Here is an 11,325-nt window from a genome sequence, read left to right on the forward strand (position 1 = left end):
GCCCTTGGGGGTTCAAAGTGCTCACCACACATCTAGCTAAGCTCCTTGGGGGGGGGGGGGGGTGTCTAGTTTCCAAAATGGTGTCATTTATGGGGGTTTCCACTGTTTAGGCACATCGGGGGCTTTCCAAACGCGCCATGTTGTCCGATCTCAATTCCAGCCAAAAAAGTCAAATGGGGCTGCTTCCCTTCTGAGCTCTGCCATACACCCAAATAGTCGTTTACCCCTACATATGGGGTATCGGCGTACTCAGGACAAATTGCACAATAACTTTTGGGGTCCTGTTACCCTTGGGGAAATAAAAATTGTGGGTGAAAAGATCATTTTTGTGGAATAAAAGATTTTTTTAATTGTACGGCTGTACATTACAAACTTCTGTGAAGCCCTTGTGGGTTCAAAGTTCTCACCACATATCTAGATAAGTTCCTTGGAGGGTCTAGTTTCCAAAATGGGGTCACTTGTGGGAGGTTTCCACTGTTTAGGCACATCCCGTTCTCGCCAAACGTGACATGGCGTCCGATCTGAACTCCAGCCAATTTTGCAGTGAAAAAGTCAAACGATGCTTCTTCCCTTCTGAGCTCTGCCATGCACCGAAACAGTGATCCCCCCCCCCCCACATATCAGGTAATGGCGTACTCAAGACAAATTGCACAATAACTTTTGCAGTCAAATTTCTACTGTTACCCTTGGTAAAATAAAAAAAAAAATTGGACCTGAAGTAATTTTTTTGTGAAAAGTTAATGTTCATTTTTTATTTATTTATTTTTTTTAAACATTCAAAAAATTCCTGTGAAGCACCTGAAGGGTTAATAAACTTCTTGAATCTGGTTTTGAGGGACAGTTTTTAGTATGGTGTCACTTTTGGGTATTTTCTATCATATAGACCCCTCAAAGTGACTTCAAATGTAATGTGGTCCCTAAAAAAAAAAAAATACAGAAAAACACATGATTTTTAAATAGATTGCGTGAAATAAGTAATTGATCACCAACCAACCTGCAAGAGTACTGGCTCTCACAGACCTGTTGATTTCCTACCCTGCACTCATTACCTGTATTACTTGCACCTGTTTGAACTCATTACGTATATAAAAATTACTTGTCCACACAATCGCACTCCAACCTCTCTACCATGGCCAAGACCAAAGAGCTGTCTAAGGACACCAGGAACAAAATTGTATACCTGCACAAGGCTTGGTTGGACTACAGGAAAACAGGCAAGTGCATGCAATCTTCCTCAGTCTGGGGCTTCATGCAATATCTCGCCTTGTGGCGTAAGGATGATTCTGTAAAAGGTCATGAGTCACCCCAGAAGTACACGGGAGGATCTGGTCAATGACCTGAAGATAGCTTGCACCACAGTCTCAAACATGACGGCATAATGTGTTACTAACGGTAATGTATTAACATCTTGCGGGGCACGCAAGGTACCCCTGCTCATACCAGCACATGTCCAGACCCGTGTGAAGTTTGCCAATGACCATCTGGATGAGCCAGAGGAGGCATGAGAGGTCGTCTTGTCGTCCGATGAGACAGACCAAAATAGAACTTTTTGGTGTCCACTCCATTTGCTGTGTTTGGAGGAAGAAGGATGAACCCCAAGACCACAGTCCTAGCTGTGGGGGGAACATGCTTTAGGGGTGTTTTTCTTAAAAGTAGACTGGACAACTGCACTGTATTGAAGGGTGGATGGATGGGGTTATATATCACAAGATTATGGCCAACAACCTCCTTCCCTCAGTAAGAGCATTGAAGATGGATCGTGGCTTAGTCTTTCAGCATGACAATTACCCAAAACACAGCCAGAGTAACTACAGTCATGGCCAAAAGTTTTGAGAATGACACAAATATTAATTTTTACAAAGTCTACTGCTTCATTTTTTCTAATGGCAATTTGTATATACTCCAGAATGTTATAAAGAGTGATCAGCTTAACAGCAATTACTTGCAAAGTCAATATTTGCCTAGAAAATGAACTTTATCCCCTAAAACACATTTCAACATCATTGCAGCCCTGCCTTAGGGTATGTGCACACGTAGTTTTTAGTCTCTGCGGATTTTGTAGAGAAAACCGCAGGAAATCCGCAGGACAAAGTGCTGCGGTTTTTCTGCGGTTTATCTGCGGATTATCTGCGTTTTTTCTGCGGTTTTGCCCTGCGGTTTTACACCTCATAATGGATGAGGTGTAAAACCGCAGCGTTTCTGCACCAAACAATTGACATGCTGCGGATTGTAAACCGCAGCAAAACCGCGTGGAAAAAAACGCAGCATGTGCACAGCTTTTTTTTATTTCCATAGGAAATAAAGGTACTGTACAACGCAGCAAAATCTGCTGCGTTTCTGCAGAGCCAAAAACGCAGAAACGCAGCAGAATCCGCAGCGTGTGCACATACCCTTAAAAGGACCAGCTAACATAGTTTCAGTGATTGCTCCATTAACACAGGTGTGGGTGTTGATGAGAACAGGGCTGGAGATCAATCTGTCATGATTAAGTAAGAATGACACCACTGGACACTTTAAAAGGAGGCTGGTGCTTGGCATCATTGTTTCTCTTCTGTTAACCATGGTTATCTCTAAAGAAACACGTGCAGTCATCATTGCACTGCACAAAAATGGCCTAACAGGGAAGAGTATCGCAGCTAGAAAGATTGCACCTCAGTCAACAATCTATCGCATCATCAAGAACTTCAAGGAGAGAGGTTCCCTTGTTGCCAAAAAGGCTCCAGGGTGCCCAAGAAAGACCAGCAAGCGCCAGGATCGTCTCTTAAAAGTGTTTCAGCTGCGGGATCAGGCTACCAGCAGTGCAGAGCTTGCTCAGGAATGGCAGCAGGCAGGTGTGAGTGCATCTGCACGCACTGTGAGGCGGAGACTCTTGGAGCAAGGCCTGGTCTCAAGGAGGGCAGCAAAGAAGCCACTTCTCTCCAGAAAAAACATCATGGACAGACTGATATTCTGCAAGAGGTACAGGGAGTGGACTGCTGAGGACTGGGGTAAAGTCATTTTCTCTGATGAATCCCCTTTTCGATTGTTTGGGACATCTGGAAAACGGCTTATTTGGAGAAGACCAGGTGAGTGCTACCACCAGTCTTGTCTCATGCCAACTATCAAGCATCCTGAAACCATTCATGTGTGGGGTTGCTTCTCAGCCAAGGAAATGGGCTCTCTCTCAGTCTTGCCTAAAAACACAGCCATGAATAAAGAATGGTACCAGAATGTCCTCCGAGAGCAACTTCTCCCAACCGTCCAAGAGCAGTTTGGCGATCAACAATGCCTTTTTCAACATGATGGAGCACCTTGCCATAAAGCAAAGGTGATAACTAAATGGCTCAGGGAACAAAACATAGAGATTTTGGGACCATGGCCTGGAAACTCCCCAGATCTTAATCCCATTGAGAACTTGTGGTCAATCATCAAGAGACGGGTGGACAAACAAAAACCTTCAAATTCAGACAAAATAAAAGCATTGATTTTGCAAGAATGGACTGCTATCAGTCAGGATTTGATCCAGAAGTTGATTGAGAGCATGCCAGGGAAAATTGCAGAGGTCCTGAAGAAGAAGGGTCAACACTGCAAATATTGACTTGCTGCATTAACTCATTCTAACTGTCAATATAACCTTTTGTTACTCATAATATTGTTGCAATTATATTTCTGTATGTGATAAAAGCATCTGACAAACACACATAAAAACCAGAGGGCAGCAGATCATGTGAAAATATAATATTTGTGTCATTCTCAAAACTTTTGGCCATGACTGTAAGGAGTGTCTCCATAAGAAGTATTTCAAGATCCTTGAGTGGCCTAGCCAGTCTCCAGACCTGAGTGCAATGGAAAATCTTTGGAGGGAGCTGAAATTCAATGTTTCCCACTGACAGCCCTGAAACCTAAAAGATCTGGAGAAGATCTGTATGGAGGAGTGGGCCAAAATCCCTACTGCAATGTGTGTGCAAACTTGGTCAAGAACTACAGGAAATGTCTGACCTCTGTAATTGCAAAGATTTCTGTAACAAGTATTAAGTTCTGTTTTTCTATTGAATCAAATACTTATTTCATGCAATAAAATGCAAATTAAATATGTAAAATCATACAATGTGATGTTTTGTTTTTTGGTGCTTTTAAAGATTTTCTCAGTAATAAAAAAAAAAAAATTTACAGACTTCTCCATTCTTTGTAGGCGAGAAACACTGGCAATTTTGCAGCTATCAAATACCTACCTTTTTTTCGATTATAAGACTCACTTTTTTCCCCCAAATTTGAGCGGAAAATGGTGGTGTGTCTTATAATCCAAATTGTAACTGCGGTGGAGCAGGGTCCCAAGGTTGCTGCTGGCAGCTGCGGAGGCAGGAGTCAGTTAATGGATGCGGGCTCCAGGTTGATACAACAAGGTGTGCAGCAATGTGGGGGCTCCTCTGACATCTTGTGACAGCCCGAAGACCCACTCTTTCCATACTCTTCTGTGCGGTGGACTCCAGGAAAATGGCGCCAGAGGCAGGCTGTCACAAACTGTCGGAGGATCCTCCACTCTACTGAACACCTCGTATCAGCCTGTGGCACCAAGCCAATGCTTAACTCCTGCTGCCGCCGAACACCCTGTAAAGTCAGCCTGGAGTCCTCAGCATCTCTTGCCTCCACCAGCAGCAATCCTACAACCTGGGTATGTATCCCAATTTTGACTTTGTACCCTGCTTCTGAATCTGTCTGAAAAAGACAATAATCGAGCCATATACAGGATAAAAAAAAATGGGGAAAGCATGCTGTCCTTTTCAGTAGTAGTATTTGTTTTGTAGAGTTGGTTATTTCAGTAAAATACAATTTTGTGCAAGTACAGTAATAAGGAGGCACCTGGCTCTTATTCAGATCACATCTGGTGACCGTTGCGATGCTAAGTAGAAATGTTAAAAAATGGATCTGCGTTGGATCTGTTTCTTAGTTGGAATTTATTCTCTGATTGCAGGATGTATTAGAAAACTATTTTAAAGACTTAAAAAATGTGCTCACAAAAACTTTTTTGATCTTGGGCTAGAATCTTTATCAGGTTGAAACCCCATGACTCTCCTGGTCTGGGATCAAAAATCCATAAAGACCTCTCCAGAGAGAGTAGATCACACTCACATTGAACATATGGGATTTGTTTTAACTGGGAAATGAGAGAGAGCGCGCTGACATTTCAACCTCCATTGAAGTAAGACCTCCTACCTTAGACAGGTAATTACAACAAGGGATCTCTGAGAACCAGCCAACAAGTCTAAGATTCGTATTCTCAGAGGCGGGGAAGCACAGGGGCTTCAAAGAAATTCTCAGACTTGCTGGAGCCAGTGGTCAGTGATGAATATTGGAGTTTGCATCAATCCGATATTTATGGGAGATATACAGTATTTCCGGCGTTGTAGAAAAGTAACGAACATAATGCATTCACTCACCTCACCGTAAGACCAGTCAAACAGCTTCAGCTTAATATCGATGATGCCCTCCTTGCCATGTTTCATATCATTAGAAAGGTAAAATTGTGATAGGATACATGAACACAATATCTCCCACCTAGGACCTCCAGGGGCAAAGATCCTAAAAGTTGGAGATCTCAAAATTCTAAAAGACCTAGCACATCCCATGACAGCCCCCCACAAAAGCTAACCAAAAGGAAGTATGTGGGCGTCTCCATGATCTAATAAAAATCTCAGCGTTTGTAGTGCTGGTATAATATACATGTAACTGAAATAAAGGTGCATAGTGAAACAGATCTCTGATATCATATGACCGGAATACAACTTGTTACAAGGAAAAAAAATTGCATGGAAATATTTCTTTTTTGTCTTTGCGCTCTAATTTTTTTATTTCCTTTTTCTATATTTTACCACCTATTGAGTAGCTCATGACAAAGCCCATGTTTCAACAATGACCACTCAGAGACCAGTTCGATTTCAATTTTATTTTCATTATACTAGATGGAGGCCCGATACTGGGGGTGGTAATGTCACGATGGGGGCAGGCTTTGCAGTGTTGAGAATCTCCCCCCCCGTCAGTATTGTCTTTTGCTTCCTCCCATGCCCAGGAGATGTGGTCAGACACAGAAAATTTTTTAAATGAACTTTCATTCGTGGGAAAACCCCTTTAGGCTATGTACCCACGTATGCAGAAAATTCCTGAGAAAAAAACGGACTCCTTCCCAGAAAACGCGTGTTTTTTCTGCGCGATTTTTGCACGTTTTGCCGCAATTTTTTTCTGGAGCATCCCCAGTCTCATAGAAAATAGATAGAAATGCGGATTTTTCCGCGAAATTAATAAGCATGCTACGTTTTTTACCACAATGCATTTTTTCGTGGAAAAAACGCATCAATATGCACAAAAAGTGCAGAATTCATTCAAATAAATGGGATGCTTTTAAGCGTTTTTGCCAGTAAAACGCTTAAAAAATGTGAAAAAAAGTTTACGTGTGCACACACCCTTGATGTAACCGGCTTCCTCTGCCTGTAGACACATCACTCATCTGCCACTGGGATCAGCCGAATTATTCACTGCGCCTACGTAGAATTCACGCAGGCACAGTAAATCAGACCGCTTCTCTTCCTTTGATGTTGACTTCGGCGCTGAGCTCACATCTTTCCCGGCACGTCAGCTGTTTTGAACAGCTGACATGTGCATGGAACAGCCGTGGGTGGAATCTCGAGCCACCTGCGGCTATTAACCCGTTAAATGCCGCTGTCAAACTCTGACAGTGGCATTTAATGCGTGCTTCCGGCTATCTGGACGGAAATTCGCCCATCGGTGACCCCCGTCACGTGACTGCGGGTCACCGATGGGTTGGCATGACAACCAGAGGTCTGGATACATATAGGCGATAAGATCACCTGTATGTAGGTGAGCCGATTGGACAAGTGCTGCTTCTAGTCTCCCATGGAAACTATTGCAGCATGCCAAATGTTAAAAAAAAGTTTTTTAAAATAAAATATAAATATACAAAAGTTCAAATCCCCCCCCTTTTCGCCTCATTCAAAATAAAATAAAAAAAAAATCAAGCCTACGCATATTTGGTTTCACCGCGTTCAGAATCGCCCGATCAATAAAAAAAAATTAACCTGATTGCTAAACGGCATAGCGAGCAAAAAATCAAAATGCAAGAATTACGTTTTGTTTGGTCGCTGCGACATTGCATTAAAATGTAATAACGGGCAATCAAAAGAGTGTATCTGCATCAAAATGGCATGAATAGAAATGTCAGCTCGGCACACAAAAAATAAGCCCTCACCCAACTTGAGATCACCAAAAATGGAAACGCTATGAGTCTCAGAAAATGGCGCAATTTTTTTTTTTCTTGTACAAACTTTAGATTTTTTTTTTCACCAGTTAAATAAAAAAGAACGTAGACCTGTTTGGAGTCCATGAACCTGTAATGACCTGGAGAATCATAATGGCAAGTCAGTTTTAGCATTTGGTGAACATGGTAAAAAAAATTAAAAAAAATTGTGGAATTGTACTTTTTTTTTCAATTTCACCGCACTTGAAATTTTTTCCCCTTTTTTTTGAATACACGATATCGTAAAACCAATGTGTTCAAAAGTACAACTTGTCCTGCAAAAAAACAAGCAGTAACATGGCCATATTGACAGAAAAATAAAAAGTTATGGCTCTGGGAAGAAGGGGAGCAAAAATATGAAACTCAAAAATGAAAAAGGGCGATATATATATTTTATAATATCTTCCTCATTTATATAGCACCATTAATTCGACAGCTTTTTGCAGACAATATCATCACTGTCCCCATTGGGGATCACAATCTACATTCCAAACCTGTGTCTTTATAATGCGGGAAGAATCCGGAGGAAACCCACGCAAACACAGGGAGAACATACAAACTACTTGCTGATGTTGTCCTTGGTGGGATTGGGAAGCCAGTTGGGTGTTTTCAATTCTTTTCTGTGGACATATTCATCTAGTTCACACCCACATGGCTAACAATAGATGAACATACAGGATAATGGGGGGCATATCTCCAGAATAGAGAGGTGTAGAAACAAAAGAAAAACGTCCCCAGCCTCAGGAGAGCGGCGCCATTTATACCAGGTACAATAAAATGACATGTCAGTGGCAAGTGAGTGGTCCTCTCTAAGCTTGCTGGAAAGCTGCTGCTCCCAGTATGGTGCTGTTGTGATATTCATATCCTAAAGTCGTGAAAACATCTTGGAACAGAATGAACTTCACTTGTTGGGGGGTCGTACAACTTCTTGATTGTTGAGAGTTTGTTCTCATTACCAAACTCCTATAAAATTATGATGATTTACTGTCGCTGCTCTATTGTATTGTAATTGTATTTTCTTTTGGCAGGTACATAAACCATGCCAGTCCAAAAGAGGACCGTGGTGGTGGGCAATGTCCACACCTTAAAGTCTTCAGTCGAAATTGTGCAGATTCTTGCAGCCATCTTCGCCTGTGTCACCTTCAGCTTGGTCGCCCACAGTGGAAGATGGAGTGGCCGAGTCGGAGATTTGTGCATGTTTTCCTGGTGCTTTTCTTTCGTAGTCACTGTAGTTATCCTCTTGGTAGAGTTTGCCGGAGTGCAAAAGCAGATGCCAGTGTCCTGGAAGAACTTCCCATTTACTTTTGCCATGTTTGCTGTCCTGATGTGTCTTTCTGCCTCCATCATTTATCCACTGTACTTCCTGGAAGACAGAAGCTATGGCAGCAGTAAACGTACCTACGAAATCGTGGCCACTGTGTTCTCGTGCCTTACCACCTTGGCCTACATCATTGAAGTGTCTTTAACCAGAGCTCAGCCAGGAGAAGTTATCGGATACATGGCCACTGTGCCTGGACTCCGGAAAGCCATAGAAAGCTACATTCCCTGCGTCATTTTTGTCTTTATTTCAGATCCACCTCTGTATGAAAGCCATGATGCGCTGCATTGGTGTATGTCCGTATACTGTTTCTGCTTCATCCTTTCTATTCTGGTTATTATTTTGTGTGTTGGAGAGTGCACTAGCTGGCTGCCCTGTGCTTTTGAGAAGTTCCTCAGTGCCTATGCACTCCTTGCCATCCTCTTCTATGCATCTGCCTTGATCATCTGGCTTATCTTTCAGTTTTCTTCCAAAAACCCTGATATCTGCAGAAGTTCTTCGGGAAAACTAGAACTCTGTAATTTTGATAAAGTAATAGCCATTGCTGATCTGACCTCCTGCAATCTTATATTTTATGTTGGTGATCTTGTGCATTCGGTAAGACTTTATTTTCATCACAGTTTATTAGAAGACCACGTCTTCAGGTAGCTCTATGCATACAGGCTGTAACTAGTCCACTGAAAAATGGTTTTAGGCCAAAGATCAGCTTCATTCCTTCACTATATCACATTTTAATATGAAGGTTTCATGTTTTTTTCTTTTTAAATGAACTGAAATTGTGGAAGTGTTACGTAATTTCAGGCGGATGTCATCCTTGATTATCCACCCTGGCTTTTTTCCCCACAATCTCCAATGTACTGCACTCATTTCCTTGCCTAGGTTTTGGCCCTTCGGGATTAATTTGGTGTCAGTTTAATGTAGACCTCTGTTAGTGACACAAATTTAGGCCCTGCCTTTTATTTTTAAGTAAATAACACATTGGAAAGAGTTTGTGTGACATTTATGTTATAGAGTAGGGAATGTCAAAAAGTAAAAAAAAGGACTTTGACGACCACCTTTATTTCCAGCGCTCCCAGCCGTCTCCTCTGGTATCTCAAAGTGGTGATGTCCGATCCATCAGTCCTCCACACAGGCTTATGACAGCCATGGCCAGTCATTGACTGCAGCGGTAATGAGACTAATGAAAGGGACGCCATTATTTCCAATACCACCCGAGACAATTGGAGAGACATTAATGGGAAATGTGTCAATGGGAACTTTTAATATGAACATGGGATAAGCATGCCTTTAGTCCAAGTGAACCTAGGTCCATTTAATCCAAAATTATGAGATGTTTTCTTATACTCTGTGCCGTGGGTCAACAACGCCATCAATGCCCTTGTGCACTGGTGTCATGATCACCCATGCTAAATGTTGTTTTACGCATTTGTATTTCATATTGGATTTTCATATCTTAACCAAAGGAAATGTGGTTTTGGAAGCTTTGCATTACAACTTGAGATGGATCTGTTTTCTGGGAACAATCAGATGTATGATACATTTATATACGTATGTCAATGAAGATAATTATTAGAGAATAGTAAGATTTAGTAAGACATTCACTGAAATATTAGCGATCACAAGAGTTCCTACTTCTGTTTGACAGACAAAATAGTTTCATTTTTGTTTTTGAGTCATAACTAATTTACGTCTTCTCGGAGCTTCTTAGGTATAAGTATCCGATTTACATCATAATTTACATACGAGTTTGTCTTGTACTTTTTTTTTTCTAGTACTTCCATTCCATCACTCATACTGTCAGTTACCCAAATACAAGAAAAGCGGATGCCACACTGCTGGTCCAAGCAGACACGGACCAAAAAGGTGAGACAAAGATCCTTCACACTGATGAAAAATGATCTAACTTTTTATTTGTGCAAGATCAGTTTCGCAGTTTTCCATCAGTGTTTTGGGTCAGACTTTGAGTTTTTACCATCAGAGTTTCATCAGCTTTCCTGGTATGACAAAAAATCGGGGGTTTCCAGAATGTCATCAGTTTACTGTTCAAGTTTTTCTTGGACACAGAGACTTGCATTGGTGAGCTTCGAAACGTGATGCAGAACAAAAATGAACTTGTATCTGTTTTATGTTGTTGCAATCTGTTAAATGAGGCCAGTTTCACATTTGCGCTTTATAGCGCAGCGACGGCCTGCACACGGGCACCGCTAAGCCCCGCCCCCTCCCGGCTCTCTGCCCACCCCATCCGGTCATTGCCGCCTACTAGCGCACATGGACGCTTGCGATCTGCGCACCCTATCTTTAGCATAGGGTGTGCAGATCGTGCGCTGGCCGTGCGCTATCAGGATTTTGCCGTGCGCTGCGCACTTTTGAAGGTGCGCCCGTATGCGCCGAACGCAGCATGTTGCATTTCGGTGCGCACGGCGCACCTTCAAAACTGCACAGCGCACGGCAAAATCCTGCTAGCGCACGGCCAGCGCACGATCTGCGCACCCTATGCTAAAGATAGGGTGCACAGATCGCAAGCGTCTATTTGCGCTAGAAGGCAGCGATGACCGGATGGGGCGGGCAGGGAGTCGGGAGGGGGCGGGGCTTAGCGGCGGCCGTGCGCAGGCCGTCGCTGTGCTATAAAGCGCAAATGTGAAACCGGCCTGAGATGGACATTTGAACATCCCGTAGATTAGAATGGGTGTATTTGTGCTCTAGCCATGAAAAACATGAA

At 42.5% G+C, this 11,325-nt stretch overlaps 1 protein-coding gene across 1 annotated transcript; it reads left to right on the plus strand.

Annotated features, from left to right (window-relative positions):
* The first annotated feature begins 3,133 nt into the window (after positions 1-3,133).
* Positions 3,134-10,799, plus strand: LOC141085630 (myeloid-associated differentiation marker homolog). Its single transcript, XM_073571164.1, has one exon. It carries the CDS (start codon positions 8,328-8,330, stop codon positions 9,252-9,254), a length of 927 nt encoding a protein of 308 aa, XP_073427265.1. The 5' UTR covers positions 3,134-8,327; the 3' UTR covers positions 9,255-10,799.
* The last annotated feature ends 526 nt before the right edge of the window (positions 10,800-11,325 follow it).

Source organism: Dendrobates tinctorius, unplaced genomic scaffold (genome assembly GCF_039654945.1).
Source record: "Dendrobates tinctorius isolate UK_male_01 unplaced genomic scaffold, ASM3965494v1 ptg000028l, whole genome shotgun sequence".
Classification (NCBI taxonomy): domain Eukaryota; kingdom Metazoa; phylum Chordata; class Amphibia; order Anura; family Dendrobatidae; genus Dendrobates; species Dendrobates tinctorius.

Excerpts from the sequence above, each read along its gene's own strand:
- LOC141085630 (XM_073571164.1), top strand. The coding sequence starts at position 8,328 with ATGCCAGTCCAAAAGAGGACCGTGGTGGTGGGCAATGTCCACACCTTA.